Source organism: Anoplophora glabripennis, unplaced genomic scaffold (assembly GCF_000390285.2).
Source record: "Anoplophora glabripennis isolate ALB-LARVAE unplaced genomic scaffold, Agla_2.0 scaffold67, whole genome shotgun sequence".
NCBI lineage: Eukaryota > Metazoa > Arthropoda > Insecta > Coleoptera > Cerambycidae > Anoplophora > Anoplophora glabripennis.
Genome location: NW_019416806.1, coordinates 370556 through 395240, shown reverse-complemented (window position 1 = coordinate 395240; position 24685 = coordinate 370556). Strand labels below are relative to the sequence as shown.

The window sequence follows — 24685 nt, the reverse complement described above, 5'->3', positions numbered from 1 at the left end:
TGATACGACCCAATTTTTCTAAATTAATTTGAACTCTCACATTGTCTTAGTGGACTATGAAGTTCCAAGTATATGTACCTACATACGTGCTGGCGTGCCATCTTGACTTATTATACTTTCTTCCTAAGAATGCTAACATTTCCTGTTATTGTTAATCTTGTGTTTTTTTGCACTTGTACTCATTTATACTTTTTATGTAAGGTGAATATTCTGTACCCAGAATTGTCTATTAAATGAATATCAAGATTTTCATGCAGATAGCATGGAACAAGAAACGAAATACTGATTATGTGAAAAGTATCAGAATAGATAAACAATTCGCGCATTCATTTCGACTGGCTGTGTACATCACGAAAGATGCATTTATTGTTAAGGATAATATGTTCAAAAAATTGAACTTTCCGCGTTTGCAGATAAACAAAGGGACGTGAGAAAACTCTAATGTTTTCTATTTCAACTCATCAAAAAGGCATGATGAGGAAGCTTCTCTAGATTTATACTAATGTCAATTTCATAATATCCTACTTATCCATTTAAATAGATATTAGACCATGAACTGTGTACTAAAAACTTAAATTTGCATTATTGATACTACATTTAACAGGTACTTAGGTACTATATAAAAAAAATATTAAATATGTGCAGGGTAAAGATATATCTTGAAAATGAGTTTTTCTTGAAATAGTGAGTATTTAAATCTAAAAATGATGTTATATTTTCAGTGGGTGCAACTAACTAAAGGCTACAAAAAATTTTGTTATATGCCCATATACCTATTTCGATGAAACTAATAAGAACATTTGTTTAGTATTATTTTTTTTTATATTATTAACTGGTTTTATGATATTAACAGTTGAAAATCACTGTCCTGAAATTGTCATATGTATGAAAGGAGAATGGAGTTAGAGAAGTGTTTCTTCGAACTTGTTTCTTCGAAATGAAAACTGTACATGAATTTTTTGTAAATTGTCTCAAAAATTTTATTTTTTCTAGAATCCATGACCAAGAATGTTTAGGAACACAACTTTCAACTCTTCTTGAAAGCAGAAAATAAAAATATAAAAAACAGAAAGAGTCTTGCAACTAAGTCTTCTTTCCAGCGACATCAGAATAAAGGTATGTGAAGAAAAACAGTGGCATAGGATTGTGTGTATACAGGGTGTCGCATAATTAGTGTCCAATAATTTACCACTTGATTCTATTGCCAAAAATAAAAATATTTTTTCATAGAAACATGGGTCAAGAAATGCTTCCTAAGGGAGCTACACCCCCTAAATAGGGCTTAAAAAAATTCATTTTTTTTTAATATTTCCGAAATGGGTTGAAGAAAAATTATGAAGTTTGACATCGTGAACGCTCATTAAAAGTCGAAATAGTTCATCATAAAATTTTTCAAAAATTTTAGTCGGCTAAATTTTTTTGCATGTCGAAATTTTCAAATTCAGATGTCAAGATATCGTCCCTATTATCACGAAGAGGCATATGTGTATATCCATTTCTTGGATTATACGCCCCTACGTGATAAGAGGGACGATATGATGACCCTCATTTCCTCTACAAAAAAAGGTACTCTTTATTTCTTTCGATAAAATGCTCCATTTCTGAAAAAAAATAAATCTAAAAATTTCATTACATACATTAACAAAATTTAAAAAAAATCTTGAATAGCTGAAATGGGTACATGTACATTTATGAATTTTGATATGTTATCATATCATTATACACTGTAATAAACAAAGTGAAAAGTTCTTAGAAAAGTTTGTCCTAAGCAGGGGGGCTCGGGTAAAATTTTTTTACATGTTGCTATTTTCAAATTTAAACAGTAAAATTTGACAGATCTGAGTTTTCTATTAAAAATGGTAATGTTGTTTTATATCGAAAAAGTAATCCGTTTTCGAGAAAAATCAGTTTAAATATGTTATAACACTTTCCAAATTGTGCTTTTCTAAGCACATAAATTCGTTTTTCTTGGAAATTTTATCGAAAGAAAGAGTGCCTTTTTTGTAGAGGAAATGAAGGTCTATCATATGTTTGCCTCTGAATTTGAAAATTTCGACAAGCAAAAAAAGGGGACAAATATTAGCCGACGACCCCGCCAATTAAGACGCCCCTGATCAAAATTTTTGAAAAATGTTATGATGATCTATTTCGACTTTTAATGAGCGTTCACGGTGTCAAAATTCATAATTTTCCTTCAACACATTTCGGAAATATTTAAAGAAAAATAATTTTTTGAGGCCCCATTTAAGGGAGCGTAGCTCCCTTGGGAAGCATTTCTCAACCATTGTTTATATGAAAAAATATTCTTATTTTTGGCAATAGGATCAAGTAGTATATTATTGGACACTAATTGAGACACCCGGTCTATGTATACTTATAACTAATTTTTTTATGCTATAGATTTCATTGACAATAACACCGTTTTAGAAGTTAATTATCTTCAGTCGCGTTTCCCAAGAAATATCATTCATCTAATACTTAAATTTTGAATTCTGAAAAAAAATTTATAATCCAAAATATTTTACTTTTTCTCAATTGCCAGATCAAATTAAAATGATTTAGAGAAAAAAATTACATAAAGTAAGATTATGATACAACATCTGAGGTATAACATTTTCCTTACAAAATGTGAATAAACAAATACATAGATTCGATTTCTTACTCTATTTATTTATGTATTTCCTGTTAGTCTGTGAAACAAATTCATTTATTTTTTAATTTTTTTCACAGGTGGCAAAATATCCAATTACTTAATTAGAGAAAGAAACTAGTACTATGCCATAGATAAGTAAGTTGATTCAAATAGATCTAAAAAATTAATTTTTTGAAACATAGAAACTAGGAACTACTCATATGTATATCTAAATTAAAGAATATGAGAAACTGAAGACGTATCTTTATAATTAGTAGCAAATACAATACTTAAATGTACGACAATTTATTGAATAACAAAGTTCAAATAAATGCTATTTCAAATCGTTAACCCTTTAGATGCAAGCATATTTTATTCTGTGACTGTCAAATTTAAATAAATATAATATGCTAAAAGTAAAAGTTGTTTTGTTTAACAATACCTAACATTTTCACTTGTGCTCATTACTAGATTGTGTTTTAAAAACGATGCAACTGTATTTACCTTTATAAATATTTAACCAGCTTTTGATTATTTTTTTAAACATACAGTTACATTTAACTGTTTTTTCACAAACAAACTATTCCTCCGAAAACTAATAATGTGTATAAAGAAATATGTATGCAAAAATGTAATACCTTTTTTAACATTAGTTAATATCATCGTAACCAATAGAATCGCTTGAAATTTTCACTACAACATATGTATCGTTGGCGTAATCTCTCTATTTAGAAGCTTTATTAATTAACAGACATTAACTACGTAAAACGGTACAAACTTTATTGAACATCCCAGCTTCATTTGTGGCAGTGAATAATAATAAATGATAACGAAAGTTAGCTAGGTACGTGACACAGTGAATTCTGCATCATTGAACCTAAAGAACAACACCTTCCTTAAATTTCTGCGCTTGCGACACACTCTGTATAGATGATATTGGTAGCTGCGCTTCTGGGTTGTAACGCCAGGAGAAGACGCACAGGTCACTTTTCTATCCGGAGAGCATATGTTGAAGGATAATCGAGATTCTTGCGGCACGTACTGCCGTTTCAATTTGCAATTTTAAAGCCCGGAAACAAGAACATAACTTCAACTTTTAAATTTTCACATTCGTTCAAACGAAAAATGTTTTTCATTTTTTCCTTAAATATATCCTTAATAAGCATATAACAATAAAATAGTCGTGTAAGTAAAATCAGACAAAAGCATGTCTAATTGTAACAACAAGCATCTAATAGGAGTTACAAATATAACAATACAACAACGTTGAAGACACAGTTGTATTGGACCAATCAAAACTGATAGTAAAACAATTGCTCTATGAACCTTCCATGATGAGATATGAAGCATAGCCAAGGTACAATGGAATTAACAGTTACTTGGAATCTTCTAGTCAGTAGTAAAGCAAATTAACTGATTTTCTTTTACAATTTTATAGCATCAGCTACTTTCCTTTTGACAGAAATTTGAAATAGCCTTAAATAACACAGCCACACAAAAAAGTTGTCTGTACTTTTCATGCGACATATGTTATCCGAAATATGTTTGCCTCCTGGTCACGAATCCGGTGTCAGAATTGACACACATCACAGAAATTTCCTAACCTCAAAAAACAGGTCAAAAATAGCAAAAATTCACGAAAAAGTGCTAGGGAAAATACAATTTTTTTTTTTATATTCAAATGTTCCTTTATAAGGTTAAGACCCCGCCTAACGTGAATCTGCTGTCAGAATTGACGGTTCTTTTTCTAACCTCAAAAAAAAAACAGGTCAATTAAGGTCGGATATCACGAATTTTCAAAAAATTACAGATTCGCTCCAAATTTTGTATACTTACAGGAGTCGCTGATCACGGATCCGAGGTAAATTTTGCAAATTTCAAGATGCCGGATCCAAGATGGCCGACCAAATTTTAAAAAAATCTGATCACGAATCTGAGATCAGATTTACAAAATTCGTTTGAAAAATTTAATTAATTACATGTAATTTATTGCATGAGATTAGGCAGAAAACTCGTGAATAGATCTTTTATAGAAACAGAAAAGAACAAGAAAAGAAAAAAGAAGGTTAAAACATAATGAGGTACTCAGGTTATAAAGTAAACAAAAATATTACAAACTGAATTTCGCAATTCTGACCTTGAATTCGTAATCAGCGTCCCCGAAAACCCACGTATACCAAATTTGACGTGAATGAGTTATTTTTTGAAAATTTAGTCGGCCATCTTGAATCCGCCATCTTGAATTTTGCAAAATGACCTCGGATCCGTGATCAGCGGCCCAGAAAACCCTGGATACCAAATTTAGCGCGAATATTTTTTGAAAATTCGTGATATCTGACCTTAATTGACCCGTTTTTTTGAGGTTAGAAAAGGAACCATTAATTCTGACCGTGGATTCACGTTCGGCGGGGTCTTAGCCATATAAATGAACATTTTTTGTATTTTTCATAGCACTTTTTCGTGAATTTTTGTTATCTTTAACCTGTTTTTTGAGGTTAGGACATTCCTGTGATTTGATAGTTCAATTCTGACAACGGATTCGTGATTAGGAGGCAAAAATACTATGGTTAATGTCCCATGAAAAGTACAGACTACTTTTTTGTGTGGCTGTGTTATTAAATAAAAAATTACAGATTGCTGAAATTTATTCCTAGTATTCAATATTGCTGAATTTTTCAGATATTGGTGATAGATAGGAGCAATCGTAACAGAATACGACAGAATTAAAGATATAGTTGTATATTTCCTTAGTTAAGTAAATACTAAATCAATTTACGGAAAATACAGATACCATATCAAATACGATTTGTTAACTTCCATATAGAAATAATTAGACTTGAAATAATCTTTGACTAGACGAAAAATAGAAATAACCTCAATTTAATGTATATTCACTGTAATTCAGGGCGACAATAAGTAAAATAAAAAATATATTCTTTTACAATCTAATGCTTAAAGCAACTGTTCCTTTCGAAGTGAACATTATGATCTTAGTCGGGTAAATTGATATCTAACCTTAACGATTAAGGATAAATTCTTAAGTGATGCATCAACGGAAAGCAGGTATAATCGCGTTTTTTTTACTTGAGGTGTATTCTGAAAAAGAACAAAAACAAACATTTCAGACAGAAATGTACTTACGAAAGATTATTCTTCGCAGTCATGACAACTGGAATCTGTAATCATTGTCCGGCAGCTACTTTTAGTATAGTAAATGTATATAACTACATTATCAGAAAGCTGCCGTTTTCCTTTTAATTTGATAAAAAAAATTAGTTCCCTGTTTCGTTATTAAATTAAAAGTTAAGGAGGAATTTCAAGGATTTTTTACCATGGATAAGATTTTAAACATATCAATGAAAATTTCTAATGTTCCACTGAATAATATTTAAAAAAAAAATGAATTAACAATAGAAGATGTATATATGTATAACCAAATATATATAGTATATATATGTATAACCAAATTATTAATTATTAAATTAATAGATGTATAACCAAATTGTTTTATAAGGTTAACAGGTCAATTTAAATAATGCACCAACCCAAATAAATTTATACAAAAGTCTAAATCGTCTTCTTTTTGTTGTTAAATATTTAAATTACATCCATAAAGTATTATAGTTATTATCTTGACCAGCTAATTTAAACTAATTTATAGGTAAGTATCACCATCATTTCGTTTAAAGTGGTTAAGGTTGTCTTATTGTGAAACATACTGACATTACCTTTCTTCATCTATATTGCCGTTTTATTATCTAAAACTCTTAAGGCAAAATATTTTAGCCTCGTTTAATTACATACATTTGACGAAAGATCAAAATTGCTTAAAGTTATTCATGGATATCGAACTATGCGTAATAACAGTCCAGTATTCAGTCTATTTCGAGATGATCGGCTAGGAAGGTATTTGAAATATTTTATTATACATTCCAATATTAATTGAGATCGTTTTCTCAGTGATCCTTACATTGTACTTAGTTGAAAATTTTAAATAATTTGTTCGGACCATAAATGAGCAACAATAAAAAGTGTCGATTAGCTAAGTAATTAATAACAGCTAATTAAAGTTGAAGAAACCACAATTAAAACACAGACAAAAATCTACATACCGAAATTCCAAAGAGGATATAAATGTTAATACATAAAAATTGTATCGGCACATTCTTTAGTGATACATAGTACATTAACAATTTGGTTTGCAATATAACATCTAAATTCTAAATATGCTTAGAAAAGTTTTTGTCACCTATTCCATATAGGGCACAACTCCAAAGTGAATATTAGAATTATTGAAATAAGAAAAAAATGCAGAACCATACAAATGCCAAACACTAAATTATGTCACTCAATCGTCTAATGTTTTTCTTAATCAAATTGAATTTACCATGAACTGAACAAAATTTTAAAGACTTTTGACTTACAAACACTTAGTTGCACATCCAAACACAACAATTAAAAAAAGATGTAGTGACACATTCTAACTCAATAATTATAAAATGGGATATCATCAGACGACTTACCTAAAGTAGAATGCAATAAAGCAGTCACCAATATCGTGATGCCACTCCAGGTCATATTCGTCGCTTCATTGGAGTTTAAAACTCAACGGATTCCTCATTAGAGTCATTCCTGAAAAAATTCATAGAACTGAGTTTCTACATAGTAGTAAAATAAGCAATACGTAAATCACAGGACTTGGCATTCAAGGATCCAATCAAACCATTCTTACGGAACAATAAATGATTGGAATCAGCGACATTTTGATAGCTTCTGCATAAGTAGTCACGTGTAGAAACTGCAGTTTACTTTTTAATATGTTGTATACAACTACCTACAAGGAAATAAAAAGTAACCGTGACACACATTAGATGAATGTTCTGTGATGCACTATTTATTGAATCGTTTCAAGGGTAATGCATCTGTAGACAGTCGGTTCATGGATTTTTTTCTACCGCTCACTGTTCGGTCAACAGCAATACAAACATTTCATGGTCATTTTGAATTAGAATTGAAAGATTGTCATAGAAAAATAAAAGTAGTCATAGATGTTTGCACAAATTGAATTGTCTGAATTTATTTTACATAGGTACGGTGTGGAATCTTTGGATTAGCACAGATATTTTTGCTGTGCGAATTGTACAGGTACAGTGCAATTAAATGAACCTTTAATTCGGTCAAATTTTGGTCAACTTGCCTGAATTTTGTATAAGTTAGTTTGAGGTATATAATAACAATAAGTGACAGTAATTTGTTTTCCAATCCCCGAAATGGCTAGAAAAAAACGTTTTTAGAGTAGATTGAAAAATATACAGGGTGTCGCATTTATTTATCGTCGTGAATATGCAGTCAAACGTTGTCGGTGAAATTTGCGGACACCCTGTATACCTATATACATAAAATTCATTCATTTTTCTGCTTATGATCTTTTTAAATTTATGAAATCATCCCTTAACTTCTAGCCACCCTAACTCTGTCAATTTTAAGAAAAAGTCAATAGACCATTTTTATGCAGAGTGTTATGCTCTACAACTTTTATAAGAAATTTTTTTCTAGCTCTTACCCTTTTGAGTTATCTTGAAAAACACTTGTTATTATTATATACCTCAAACTAACTCAAAAATTCAGGTAAGTTGACCAAAATTGTGATTTGAACGCCCATTTAATTGGACTATAAGTGACTAGTTCTATTCTTTTCTTGAAATGCTGTAAGCAATTTCTTTAAAAATATTGATTTATGTTGAGGCGGTCGTTGGACTGTCAATATTTTTTTACTTCTTATGGAGACATTGCAACAATGTGAGCTATTTCGTTACACTTGTTGGTTATCCTTGACTTCCTTGTGAATGAACAAATAAAATGTTAATACCATAATACTACAAGAAATTTTTTTTACCGGTGTTTACATTTATTTATAATTTAATTTGTCGATCTATAAATCTCTAAATATTTTGAAATAATAAGAAAATGTGTTCAACTGATGACTAAATAAATGGCTGTTTGTTAAGAGTTAATGACAACATTTTTGTCTAAAATACTAAAATAGATTTCGTAAAATACGTTATTTGAAAGGATCTATTGACTACGAACAGTATAAAATTTCAAAACACTTGCTTCATGTTGAAGACCAATCGGAATTAAATCAATTTCAGGATCAGCTTATACGCACTAGTAAAATCATTATATAAAACTGTTTTATATTACGCAGTCAATTATTAATTTTTTTATTTGTATCAGAGAGCTCATCACTTACCGTGACAAATTGCGTCGGTGCCTCAACAAACTTATTTCTTCAAGAACGTTTAGACTAACGATATAAATAACGAAAGTGGATTATTATAAAACAGTTTCTAAATGTACTGAGCTATAACTTAAAAAGCGAAATTTATAATTATGGTTAATAAGAAGAAATGAAAGTGTTAAGTCGGAGAATCGCTATTATATAAAAAAGATTTGTGGCATGAATTATTGCAATAGGTTAATATACTAAGTTATTTCAATGATTCGCACGCAATATTAATTAGATTAAGTACAACTTTTGGGGAAATAAAAAAGAAATTAAGATGTACAGAGTGTCCAATTAAGTCGGCGCCATATGGGAAACTTTTTTATTATTGGTTTTATGAAAAAAGTTATTCTTGATAAAAAGTTCTGCATGGCTTAAAACCCAAAATGAAGTAATCAGATTCAATTTTTTTTCAGTCGTATACGAGGTTTGTCGAAAAATGTAAATTTTGCTCAAGAGTAAAGTACTCTTATTTTTTACAATATCGACAATCGTTGTTAAAAAAGTTGATTCTAATAAAGAACTTCGGTCAAATATCCAATATCATTAAAAACACAGATTTTGTTATTTTTACAAACTCTTCTCTGCATTAGCATTGATAATTTACGTCTATAGATCAACATCAAATCCAGGAGGCACTGGCAAACCAATGAATTCAACACAATAAATGTTTTGTGAAAATTAAATTATAATTTATTTGATTATTTCCTACTATGTTTATACCCAAGAACTATTAAAGATTGTTTTTAATGGTAGATGAATAATATTGGGTATCTGACCGTAGGATCAGATACCATTTCCATTAGGATCAACTTTTCTTAATAACGATTGTAGATATTGTAAAAAATAAAGGTACTTTATTCTTCAGCAAAATTTACATTTTTCGACAAACCTCGTATACGACTATACAAAATTGAAATCTGAATACTTAATTTTGGGTTTTAGGTCATGCAGAACTTTTTATCAAGAATAACTTTTTTTCATAAAACCAATAATAAAAAAGTTTCCCATTTGATGCCGACTTAATTGTACACACTGTATTAAAGTAAGAAGTAATTTTCTGTTACAGAGACTTCATAAATGTTTACAAGCTATGTGACCGCCGAGATTAGGCAACAAGCGTTGCAAGGCTGGTACTGATGACGAAAAATCCCTAAATCTTGGCGTCATCAATATTAATGGTTCGTTTACAATGAACAATGACAAGCCGTTACGTCTACGTTCGAGATAATGCGAACGCTGATTGGTTGAATAGAATATCGTGTAGAATTACATCAATCACAGCCATGTAATCTTGATATTATTGTTTTAATAATTTTACCGAAATTTAATTACCAACATCAAGAGAATAAAATTGCTGCTCCAAACAAAATTACTGTTTTATAGTACTTTCATTTTAGAATGTGTTTCTTCTCTATGTCCCTTAATCTCAATAGTCTAACTTTTGAAGTTATTTATTTACTTAAAATATATAATTACGTTTTAAGTCTTCATTTCTTTTATTAGGACTAATTATAATTATGAACAATTACAAAAGGAAAAAGAAAACAGTGAGAACTGTAGATAACATGTATATGAAAAATAATAAAATAATAAAATATACAAATTAATAATTTTTTACATCTTGTAAAATGAAAAAATCCAATTGACAAACCAGAAATGATATCATTATAACGATATTTGATATACTAGTTTCTTTCTAATTTTGTTTACTCCAGATTTTTTGTATTGTTCTATTTTCTTATTTCCCGGATTTCCACATTGTTCTTCCGTAGCTTACATGTTACGTAAGTGGTCAATAACATTTCAGTTATAATAATTTACATGGAATTATTTTATTCTAATTAATACTGGTTATATTTCAAGCGAATAGCGAAGATTGTTCTAAATGATACTTGCTGTAACTAGTTTAATAAATAAATGCATCTGTATTTAAAAATTTGCTTTCACTACACAGATTTAAATTAACCTATATATGTAAATCAGAAAACAATTTAATAGTTACTATTTATGTATTATATAAAAGTGACATAAATTCAACGTTAGTTACCGGTGTATTTAAACTTTCTTAGAAAGTTTTCACATAAAAAAAAACAACAAATAATCTTGCGCCGCAGGTGGTGCAACTGCTATTTATTTTAACAAATTCTTCAACTGGATATTAAACACGGTGGGAATGACTGTTGCTTTTAATTACTACGTAAGGTATAAAATATACTGGGTGTCCCAGAATAAGTGGGCAATCTCTCGGATTTATAAAGGGGACGTTAAAATAACATGAGAAGTTCCTATAAAAATTCTCCCTAAAGGGCTCCCCTACGGAGATACAGACCCCTGGATGCACCTGAAAATCGATTTTTTTTAAATAACTTTTAAAGTACGTTATGTAATTTAACTATTTTTTAATACGATGGACAACAGATAAGACTCTTTAAAAATTGACCCATGAAAACAATTTAGCTTATTTGGTTTGCCAGGGACGGACTTTATTCCTCGGATTTATTTTATTTACCGTAAAGGAATTTACGTTTGCTGAATATGCCGACATGCATTTATTGTATGGACTTGTAATGCCTTAGAAGCCAGAAGGCTTTATGAGGAACGATTTCCAAATTGAAGATTTCCTGACAGGAAAACACTTTTGAAAGAGTGGATCAGCGTTTAAGAAAGATTGGTAAAAATTATTTATTTGTTACTTGCATTACCGTACTTTTTGAGTAGATAGGTAATATGTAGAATTAAAATACTGCCAAACACAATTGTGGAAATAAAATCAATCGCGGCTGAAGTGCATATCCTAAATGCCTTGGAAGCAGATCCTTCAAAAAGTGTCCGGAAATTGGCTGTCCAGTTTAATTGCCCAAAATCTACGGTTCTTAGAATCCTCAAAGTGCAAGAATTACATCCCTATCGCATACAGAAAGTCCATACACCTCTTCCTGTAGACTTTCCGCGAAGGATGGAGGAATGATTTCAAATTAGCTTTCAGATAGGTACTGTAACAATGCAAATATCATCAAATGTCCAACAGCGTTAAGTCGCTTGATCCGGGCGGCCAATTCTGATCACCAAAATAGGAAATTCCACTACCAGGAACTAATTCATGCTGTAATTGAATTTTTTCTCGGGCTGTATGAGATGTAACACCATCTTCTTGAAACCACATGTCGTCTACACTCATATCTTGCAATTTAGGTACAAAAAACTGGATTATCGTGTCACGATAGCGAGCACCGTTAACTGTAATAGCCTGACCAGCCGCATTTTCGAAGAATATTAGTCCGATGATGCCTCCAGCCCAAAATCCGCACCAAACAGTGATGCTGTGGATGCATATGTTTCTTAACAATCACTCGTGTATTTTCTGGTGCCCCAAATGCGACAATTTGATCGATGAAACAAGTCCGAAATGAAAATGAACCCTAACTCTGAAGATGGTTTTGTTCGAAATACCAGCATCCACTTGTTGTTGCTGCATAATCCATTTAACGAACCCTCTTCGGTCTGCGCGGTCAGTAGGCTTCGGTTCTTGAGTAAATTGAGGTTTGTAAGCATGAAAATGCAAATCTTTCGTGAGAATACGCTGTAGAGAGCTTCTCAAAATATCCAATTCTTGACCAACGTGCCGAATTGATGTTCCTGGTTTTCTGTTAAACTACTTGTCAAAGGACGTCCAGAGTGTTTAAGATCGCTAACTGATCCAGTTTATCTGATGAATTTTTCAATTTTTTCAATATTTCACAGCTGATGAAGTTAAATCACTATTCCGACTATACTTTGTACGAAAATTGCTAAGTGCAGCCGAACATTCAATGTTTTTAAATTATTGTTCAACAATGAAAACACGTTGCTATAACTGAACTGTTAGCTGTCACGCCATCTATCCTTTCCGTTGGCGTACAAATGGCGCAAAATTCAAATCTTACGTGAAATTCTCGATAACAAAATTCTAATTCACATGAAAACTGCAGAAGTAATTATGCTTTTTACTGATTATTTTAGTTTAATACAGCGTTATATGAGTTTTACTTATGAAAACAGCCCAATTAAAAATTTTAATGTCCATTATCCTTTGAATAACTTTTAAAATATCCGAAAAACTATTTACAGCCTTGTCCTTTGTTTTATACTATAAAAGTTCGCATTTTACGATTGCCATAAAATACTATGTTCGAAAAAAACAAAAGGCAGACGTTTGTATTAGAAGAATGTGCCGCATGCATAAAATGATGGCCATGTAGGAAGTCCTCCATCACTTGAATAAACATCTGCACCAACGCAACTGTAACCTTTTACCAGTTATTTGTGATGATAAGATTGATTTGCATGTCGTACGCGTATTAATTAGTTTAATTATCATAAATAAATTATAATTCGAAGTACAGGGGTGATGTAATATTAGTTTTGTCTGGATTTCATTTGTTATGAAATGTACCAACAAACGATTAAGAAGTCATTGGTTTGTAGAATTTTCTCCACTCTTGGGTGGACTGTGTATTTACCATTTCGAGCAAAATGTTGTAGCCACATGAAAATGTGAATAATCTTAAAAATGCGTAGCAATTGAAGAAACTTCAAAACAACACATGCAAGCGTAATTATTAGACATGAAATATTCCGCAATAAATTAATCTAAACATGTATTGGAAATAAAAATTTTGTTGTAGCAAATAGAGATTGTAAACTAGTTTGATTTTTCAGAAAACTGTCATTAGTGAAATATTTTTTAATTAACGTTAGACATTAATGTATACTTTGTCGGATATAACTGGGTCAGTTTTCAGACTACATTCACAATTTGTTTCCTGTAACTGAAATATATTTTTACTGCAAGTAAACGTATATTATGCAGCTGTTCTGCAACTATGTTGAATATAAATCTAAAGGTTGACAAGGTAACTTATTTAATTTAGGCGTTAGCAAGTAAAAGCTTCCGAACATAAAGTGAAAATATTTTCGTAAAAATATGTATCCTAATATAATATCTCATATTAATATCAGTAAGTATAGTCTTTCCGATCTCAACTGAAGACCAAAGAGCTAGGCGGTATGTACCAGGTATAGGCATACCCATCCACAGCTCTGGTGGCACAGTTGAAGAATGCGCGCGCGAGCAAAGGGCGTACAAATACATCCGTACTGAACGACTAGGCCATAAATTTCAATTGTTGATAAATTGTCTAGCAGTGCAGTGCAGCAATGCGGAATGTGGTGTGATTATGTGACATTATATGACAATTTTCATTATTTTTTACCTTTAGCAGAAAACTTTTTTAGGGACGCCCATGAAACTCATTAAATTTTATTGTTAAGCGTTTTTATATATGACTTCGGAAAGACTATACTACCAACTGTAGGATTTCGGAAGTAAATAAACGTTTCACAGTAGTTTTAAGGTTTTCACGACCTGTGTGCTGACATTTGCGCTTGTTGTTCTCGGGCTAGCTCTGTAAGGACAGACCCGCTAGCCCCCCTACGCCAGCCCTGATGTTTTTCTTGGTTTTTATTGTTGGTTTTAAGGCCACTACAGTTGAAACCAGTTCTCTAATGGTAGTCCTCTAAAGCATTCAATATATGCCTTTGGAAATGCTCGCATCTAGTCCTTCCAGTAGCGTCGGTGTCTTTGCGCACACACCTAGCCTTGCACAGTGTAGTGGTGGTACATTAAAACATTTAACAGTTTAAACATCCTGAAATCATTATCATTACATCACAATATCATGAGTAGGTATCAATCATTATTAAAAGTTATTATTAGCAAAACGTAACAAAAACAATATTTTACCCAATGATAATTTGAGAAACAACTAACCTGCGGACTAAAGCCCTTACGAGCACTAAATTATACCCCTAATATCTGCTAAGATCATTCTTTAATAGAACCACCAGACATATACCTATCAGTTTCCAACTTATTAGTTCTCATCAGTATGCCATAAGAGAAATAGTTTATGCTATTTTAATGTCAAAGCATGTTTTGATGAAACATATATTCTCAATATATTAAGAGAAAATTTTCATAAATTCAGATTGTAGATTTTAAATATATGTAGTAGATACACCACTGTGATTTTCTTAGGGTTATTGTGAATCTCTATAATCTCAGATTTCTTCATGTAACTAAACCATAGTTTTGACGGTGAGTTGTTCACGAAGCTTCCAATTTCCAGTTTATTTCTTCCGAGCATATCATTGTTAAATCTTACTCGCGTTATAATGGGCTGCGATCTTATTCCTGACAAAACCTTGTTGTTGTCTATAGAACCAATATTATTTAGCTGATTTCTGACTCTTCAATGACCAGTTAGCAGTCCTGCTGTTACTCTTGTTTTACTCTTGTTGCTACTACTACAAGCGGATCAACAATTCTTTCGATTGTGCCTTTATCCAAGAGATTCGTGACTCCCGTATTAAAGCTGCAATCAATGCCGTAAGTGAATTCCTTATAGGGTCATAAATGTATCATCTACTTTACCTTATTGCTCAGCCTTCTTGTTGCTCTAACTTATAGAATATAGACTTTGTTGGAAAATGATCAATGATCACACCGCTCGTAAAATAGAAATAAATAAATATACAATGCGGCAATTTATCTTAATAAATAAGGCAAGAGTTAAAAGACTTACAAATAGAGAAATATAAAATTAGATACTGAAGACCGTAGTTCATTCAATGAATTTAAGCTTGTGACCGGTAAAATTAATATTCGCATTCATTCACGGTCACGGTAAACACCTAAATAACAAATCGGCATGCAGAATGCTACACAAAATGCTTAGAGAATATAGTAATTACTGAGAATACTAAGCATGCTTGAAGCCTTGCCTCTTTTTTCACTTAACGCCCGAAGACCAGCGGCTTTCCTGCAGGCACCAACTGTATATGTTATGAAATCCATCATTCGCTCTGATAACTAAACTATTTCAGCTATAAAGTGTGGTATGTCCATTATCTGAACATACACTGTAAGCATCTGTTGCTCGATCTGTTGTTAGATTCTGTTATTACAACTATTTTTATGTAAAACGGATAACGCCAAGTGTTCGCCTTCGGCAAGGCATGAAATTCCAGATTTAGGTATATTTCAACTGACTGTTCATTCAAAAAGACACTTTTAACAGAAATAAACCTGTTCCCAAAGAAAGCCAATATGTTTTCGTCTTCAAAACTACGAATGACGCTTCTTTTCCAAATAAGTTCGACAGTTTAAATTTTAAGTTTAATTTCAATTTTGAAAATAAAAATTGTATTATTTTTTTCTGTCTGCTTTTTTCAGTGTGAGATATTTGGTTGGGTAAAAATAGTTTCACAGAAGTAAATCTTTACTGACACAATTAGAATTTCATTAATATTTAATTTTTTCACAGGAAGGAAAATACCCAAACAGATATAAAATAGTAATATGGGTCAACTTATTAGATATATTAACCTTTAAAAACACTTTAAATTTCATATATTTCTTTTTGCATATTGAGGACGGTCATTTTTTATAATAGAATATAATATTGTGACTACAGAATATTAATAAATTATATTAATAGCTATAATTTATTTTAGATATGAGTGACTAGTAGTGTCTAGATCCTTGAGTATACATAAAGTAATAAATATGTACGAGGTCTGTTCAGAAAATAACCGAACTTTTTTTAATTTCGCGCTAATGCACTGAAAAAAAAGTATTTGTATCAAATGAGCAGATAGTTTTAAATGGAATTATTTGCCGTAAATATTATTTTATTCTATTCAAATTCTTTCATCAAACTATGTGAATTTGCTGTAATCTATAATTTTTCTTAGAATTTATATTATTTGTAAATATACAGCGTGGTAAAAAAGTTCTGCATAAAATTCATATTTTCATTAAACAATATTTTTTCGAAAAACGGTGAGACCCGTCGATTTTTATTTGATCCAGGGCACCTTGTTATGTGGAAAAAATTTTTTTTTCGATAATCCACTTACGGCAGCGATGACATAATTTTTTTTAATGACAACGAATATTTTTTTCGTTCGAAATTGATGACAGTGATAATTATCTAAACAACGGTGTGAAAATTTCGATGTCTTACATAACAATTTTTTTTAGAAAAATGCACCTTAAGTTCTTATAAGTGATAATTGTCTACTTACACTATTAATGGCTCCGAAAAGGACAAAGTTGACAAAATTACATTTCAAACGAGTAAAATTACACTAATGTTTGTGTAAGTCTAGCGAAATTGTTCGAATTGCCCACCCTGTACCATTTGGCATTGTCCTAAGCGTGTGTAAACGCCGTCTACACTTCGTTCAAGCATTCCCGGGTCGATTTGATTTATTTCAAAACGAATACGGTTTTTAAGTTCTTCCAAATCACCTGGTCTGTTTGTGTACACACGCGATTTCAAATAGCCCCACAAAAAAAAGTCTAGAGGTGTTAAATCAGGCGAACGCGGAGGCCACTCGATTGTTCCGCGTCGCCCGATCCACCGGCCAGTAAACGTGTTATTCAAGTACTCCCGTACTTGCACTCCATAATGGGGCGGTGCACCATCCTGCTGAAACCAAATTCTTTCCTCAGGAATATCAGGATCCTCGTTGTTCGGGAATAACTCTGCTAAGCTTGGGACCAAATCGAACCGCAGGAAATCCAAATAGCGAGCAGCAGTTAAATTTTCCTCGAAAAAATACGGGCCTAAAATACGACGCCCTATTATTCCCGCCCAAACGTTCACCTTTCGGGGGTGCTGATGATCTACTTCTTGCACCCAGTGCGGGTTTTCCTGAGACCAATACCGGCAGTTATGTCGATGCACCGATCCATTAAGATAAAAAGTAGCCTCGTCAGAAAAAATTATGTTCTTGAGGAAGTCGGGGTCTCCGTTACATCGATGCATTAAATCTTCACAAAAGTGGAGACGGCGGTCTGGGTCGTCCTCAGTCAATGCATGTATCAAGTGACCCTTATAGGGGTGAAATTTCTCTTTTTTGAGAAAGTTCACCACAGTTACATGTGAAATATCATTGTTCAATGCAATCGACCTTGTACTAGAATGAGGGTTGTCCTGGAGCTCCACCAGGATATTCAATCTAGTTTCATCATCTACTCTAGGACGACCCGCACGAGGAGCATCTTTCACACTACCAGTTTCCTCAAACCTTGCCAGTACCCTACTAACCGTAGATTGCGTAATTGGTGGTCTGTCAGGGTACGTTGCATTAAATAATTGGCAAGCTTCTTGATGGGTTCGTAACTTATCGCCGAAACCAATCATCCTCAAAATATCAATTCTTTCGCGTTCACTAAGTTTTGCCATTTCGAATTAAACGATTTCACCAAAGAATGTTAAATCGGTACTGATTTTTAGTCTTCAATATTTCAGGTAATCTACTCCTTTCAAGTAAACATTTCTTTGGATCTTTTTTTTTTGGGAATTTATCGGCAAACTCGAAGACAAAAAGTCGACCTTAATTTGCTACATACTATTTGGATTTTGTGCGGTTGAACTTGGTTCTAAATTTTGCAGTTTAATCAGGATCCTGACAATATCTGATGAATAATTCCGCAAATATTACATAACACCAGTTGCAACTTAAGTTATCTGAAATGCTTTCTGCCGAATAAATTTTTTTCTAAGGCATTTGATCCGTAAACAGCAAATTATTGCATTCAAGAACTTAAGGTGCATTTTTCTAAAAAAAATTGTTATGTAAGACATCGAAATTTTCACACCGTTGTTTAGATAATTATCACTGTCATCAATTTCGAACGAAAAAAATATGCGTTGTCATTTAAAAAAAAAATTATGTCATCGCTGGCGTAAGTGGATTATCGAAAAAAAAATTTCCACATAATAAGGTACCCTGGATCAAATAAAAATCGACGTGTCTCACCGTTTTTTCGAAAAAAAAAATTGTTTAACGAAAATATGAATTTTATGCAGAACTTTTTTACTACGCTGTATATGATTTAATTCAAATCTTTTATAGTTTTGAAAATTATCTCGGACTTTAGCTACAATATCTCTTACAGTTCATCATAAACTGCAAACATAGATATTTGTTTCAAAACTACCAGTTTCTTAAAATATATATGTATATTTAAAATTTAGTATTAATGGAGGAATTATTCAAGACAAATGTAGCATATTATAATCAAACTTATGTTTTCTTGAAAGAAAATTGTAGCAGGTCACTGAATGGCGTAGGTGTTGAACTTAGATCTTGTAATCCTTATGTGGAGTCGGAAGTATATAAAATTTGTAAAAAATTACGTAACGAATTGAACAATACAGAGAGATTGTCGGTACGATCTCGGTCTGGTAAAGTTTAATCATGTTCACATTATACAATATGACCGGAACTTGACTGTTACGGATACTATGAGTGCACACATTGTTTCTCACTTAATAATATTTTACCAGGCCGAGGTGGGACCGAGAACGAACCGAGATCGACATTATAGTATGGATTAACCCTTAAAGATTTGATTGCGATCCCTTGACAAGACCTTAAGAAATCAGTTTCTACTACTCAAATAGTATATAAACATGTTTTATGACTAAAAAAGGAAATTCAGTTGCTTACATAATACAAAATTGTTTTTTCTTAGATCAAAATCTCTTAAAATATAATAATTACTTCAACCGCACACACATATACTTAGCATAATTTCTTAACACCTTATTAATTCTACAAATAACCACTAATACGTCTAATTACAAACTGCATTGTTTTCTGACCTCAACCTGTAGATTAAAATATTTTTTCAAGTTTAAAATTGCACCAACATTTGGCCGTAGCACAGATTCACGTACAGGACTTATATCAGACGTGTGAAGTTGTTTCTTCCTTTTTAATTAGACTGTGTTTTATATACTTAATTGTTACATCTTTCGCATACCCATTGTACTTTAATGAAATAATATTTATCTGTCGTTACCATTACATTTGTTTTGAACTTTTACTTCTTTAAGGTCAACCATATAATTTTACTAATTTTACCTAAATTCATTAAGATTATAAGTAGTTTAAAATAGATCTTTGCATTTTTTGTGAATAAATTCAAACGAGGCAAAATGTCAAGAGCATATATTTTTAAGTGGACATTAACATTAGTACTAAATTATTTATAAACCTAATATATGTTATTAAAGGACAGTCAAAATAAAATTCAGAGTTTAAATATTTAATATTAATAGGACAAAAGGATTGAATTTATTTAATTATTCGCGAAAAAACATTCAAGTCTATTTTTTGAGAATATTCAGTTAAATATATTTTTGTGTATTCATTCCTCAATATGACATAATTATATTTTATTATTATACCTTTTAATTAATTTTGCTTTCAAGTCAAAAGGTGAACAGTTAATAAGAAAGTGGAATTAATAATTGTTTCAATTTAGCTGTGAAAATAGATTTGATGTGTTGGTAATTGAAATTTATGTTTTAAACGATATTTTGTTATATAAGTTGAAATGAAAAATATATCCTTCATTAAATTTAAAATATAAAAAGTACCTTAAATACAGGATGTTTCATTAAAAATGGGACATGTCAATTAAAGCAAAAAATAATAAACAGGAAGCTCAAAAAGAACTGTCTCTTATAGAAAACTATTTAAAAAAATAAAATTGTAAATACTTATCATCATACTTAGATACACAAAAAAATGTTATTTAATTTAAGAACATCAAAATATTCACAAAGGAAGGTGATCTAAAAAAAGAGTGGATTACACAGGATTTATTACAATCGATTAGAAGAAGGGACATATGAAGAAATAAAAATAACGTAACTTATTTAATATTAAATTTTATAGAAATAAAATATTTAAATTCTTTTATAGATGGGCAGAAGGCAAGAGCAACATTTTAAAAGTAAAACTAGTATAGATTTTGCTAAACTATAAAAAAGAAACTTGGAAATCAATTAAGTATTATTAAAAAAATTGAAGCTGATTCTGACATATAAACGATAGATTTAATCTAACTATTCTTTTGGAAAAACTATATACATATTTTTATCATTTTTGGATAGCAATGTTAAGCTGTTTCATTTCCCACCAACAAATGTATACTGCGATGTACACGTAAATGAGGCCCCTATCACAACTAAATTTAAATATTTAGGAATATTTTTCCATAGTACAATGTGACGTAGTTAAAATTAGAAGTCTTTCATAAAAAAATAATATCCGAAACATATTTTAAACATTCTTTATAGTTCTTTATTACACTTTAGTGGAATCTCAATTACGATATCGAAATGTTGTGTAGGATTGGGTTTACAATAATATAATATAAAATCTTTGAAAAATTCTTAATATTCGCAATTATTTACTTTATGTATCTGAATAAAAAAAGTCAATAAGCTTATTATTATTCATAAGTGCCTAACATGGTACAGAAAACTGACTGTATGGATACAACTTGCTACTAAACGCAATACAAAGATCTGCCTATGTCTTTGGTCAAAAAGTAAATAACGAAATTCCAAACAATCTAAATTATTAAATGCATTTGTAATTTTTAAGTCACGTTAAAGATTGGTTATTAAATAAACCAGGCATTTTTTTCCATAATCTAATTGCAATTAAATTGAATTCAAATATAGATTTGTGTTTAGCAAATTTAACTATTACTATACATTTATATTAATTTTGTTTCATGTTTTTTTTTATGTTTCATTATCTCATAATAATTTTGCGTATTGTTAGATAGTATTGTTATATAAATTACAGAAAGAATTATTATATATACAACTCAATAACTATTAAATAGAGGGTTAAATAGGAACCTCTTAACAAGTTCTGCTTTTGGGGAATATGCGGCATTGCTATCAGTTATTGCATAATCCCTACAGAACAATCTCTATGTCTTTGTAATATTATTACTTGCACCAAATATTTATACCGGCGAAAGATCCTAGATTTTTTATTTTGTTTTATTTTAATGCATGCAAATTTTGCAAAAGCGAATTATTGAACTAAACAAAAAAATACGACTTGCATCTTATTATAAAATGTATAGTGTGTGTAAATTAATGTCAAAAAACTAAATAATTTTCAAGAAAACAAAATTTTCTCTTACTGTACTTTAATCAGGAAGATTAATTTGTCACAAGCTTTAAATTAAGATGCAGACTGACTTTTAACCACAATATTATTTTTACTTAAAGTTAGTTATTAATGTTCATATTTGTTGGTCATAATTTTCAATATTCGATGAACAGCTAACAAACAGGGTCCTCTACTATATTTGCTCCACCAATAAGGTGCAACTAGCATCATGTACCAGTAGACACAAAACGAATACTATATTTCTTGCCTTAAAAAATATACCCACTGAAATTTTCATCTTGATTAGTGTAATATTTTTAGCTTTGACACCCTTAAGGTAGCAACATTTGATTAAAATATCTTTAGCTATACCCTATTTTAACGTCAGCAATATGTCTTTAAGCCGTGTCCCATTTTTAATAAGCAACATAAACAATACAACGTAACATAATGTTTAAAACAAATGGGAAATATTTTATTACTCATATTCCTTAGGACAAATTTCTATTAGTATACGTATACATCTTGAGACGTGTATAATTGCAAAACCTATGGAAATAGCTTTGCAGAATGGAACAATTTAAAAAAATGTACATTATTCATTAGTAAAACACATAGTAATAAAAAAACAATGGACTAAAGAAGGTAAACAAGATAATAATGAATATAAACAGCAGCACAGTGTGGACGACTAAATGGCCTAAAATACCATAGATTTGCCAAACATATTTATTTGTCAGACGTAAACGAATGCCTTATTGTGTGGATGGTGCATATCGATACATACAAAGTATGCCTTACGTATATAACAAGGTAAACATAATATAACACTTTAACTGTTAATTATTATTAACTATCAACTTGAAAATTAATAATATTTTAAAATTTGGTCTAGAAATTGACATATAAAGGAGGAAAGCATGTTATGCTATTATAACGTGTCATTTTTCTTTTTTTTTATTGATTTTAAATATTGTCATTTATTGTATAATTAAAATATTTATAATAGGTTACAGAATCTGTTATTAGCCAAGCACTTACACCATAGTAATAAATTATCATAATCGTTTTTTTTTTATGAAATTGACAAATTAAAATTCAGAAAGTAAGAAAATACAACACACTAATGACCAATATGGTGAGGGTGAGTTTTAGGAAATCTGGTTTAAATCTCTTTTGAAGAACCACCATGTGTTTTCTGACTTTTTGCCTACTCTTGAGGTCTACTCAAATTAAAAGCTTGTACTACTTTTTCCGAAAATTCCAAATTGACTGGATTAAAATAATTGACTTCAGAAGATGACATCTATGTCTGAGGAAATTATAGAACCATTATGTTTCAACAAATAGGTACTTATAACAAAATAATTTTTACTATCTGCTCACCTTCTCTCAAAATACATTTGAACCATTTTAAAGTGCGGAAAATGTCGGGTTTAAAATTACATTAAATAGCTATAAGTCTACAACTACAGAAAATATATTACTTGTTGCTCTCAACATTATTTATTAAATTTAAATTCGTTTTAAAGAAACATAAAAACTACTAAAAACAGCTGCTTCGTACAAGGTTATTCTTATTTATTCAGAACAGGAACATAGTGACGCCTGAAACCTGATTTATATAGCTAAAATTTCAAATTTCGGTACTTTAGATTGGAAAGTTTTTATTGGACTCTACCACAGATTTTGGCCAAATAATCTACAAATACTTAACATATTTATGTTTAACCGCATCATTTGGGGCCTGCTTTATACAAGTTATTAATCTTTATCTTTATAAATATTTATCTTTTTTAATACCCTGTATAAAATTATTAATTAAAAATAAGAAATATTCAGGATATTTTTTAGATATTGATATGATTGATCACTGAAGTGGAAAACAAATCAGTTCATATTTGAACGAGAATTAGAAAGAACAGTAGGTTTGCAGTATAGGCAGTATATTTTATATTATTTTTAGTTTATTACCAAAATAAATTCACTATAGATAATCGAGGTTGAATAAAAGATGTTTTTTTCTCAAAATAAAATTTGTCTTATAACTTTAAAATATTACCCGGACATAAAATTAGTAAATAATACCTTTATCATTCCTTAGGATAGATTTCCAAACACAACAAATTTTTCACAACCTCACTGTCACCAAATGTGAAACACTTTCCGGGTCAAATATTAGCTAATTGAAATTAAATTTAACAAAACAATGTAATTTCTTTGCATTGCCTTTTGTCCGTTTACGCATTTGTTTAGAACAAGAAACGCACCGTATAGTTCAATGCACCAACTACTACGATCGTATAACCGGCAAAACACCTGAAGCACGTGGTATTCAAGAAACAAGTGAATGCATTCGCTGTCTTGATCTATTCGCAAGAAGTTGATAGCTCGGTGAGAGTTAGAAAGAGTGGTTACCGCTCGTACTTACTGCTTTGCCTACTGAAAAGCATCGCGGATCGTGCTTTTCGAGGTATTTTTTGTTACGTTTGTGCCACACGCTAGGAATATCTACATGCAGAACGCAATTTAAACTGTTTTTAGTTTTACCTGATTTGCATGAGGAAGGAGAGAATAACTACCGCCAGAATTGTTATATTCTTATTTTAACGCTGTCAGTCAATTCACCATAATTTTTACAAAAGGGACTGAGGTAATTTTGTTAAGTATAGTAATTCTATTCCACCACATGCGCTTACAGGAACCAATTTACGTTTCTTTAATTG

At 30.8% G+C, this 24685-nt stretch overlaps 1 protein-coding gene across 1 annotated transcript in view; it reads right to left on the bottom strand.

The window, feature by feature from the left end:
• LOC108903164 (cadherin-89D) overlaps positions 1–24282 on the bottom strand; it is a 159067-nt gene extending 134785 nt beyond the window's left edge. Inside the window, exons 1-2 of the mRNA XM_018705253.1 lie at positions 24048–24282; positions 7156–7264 (exon numbers count right to left, since the gene is read on the bottom strand). Of these exons, the coding sequence (XP_018560769.1) occupies positions 7156–7210 (55 nt within the window). The 5' untranslated portion in view covers positions 7211–7264; positions 24048–24282. The remainder of the gene's footprint in view (positions 1–7155; positions 7265–24047) is intronic.
• Between the last annotated feature and the right edge of the window lie 403 nt (positions 24283–24685).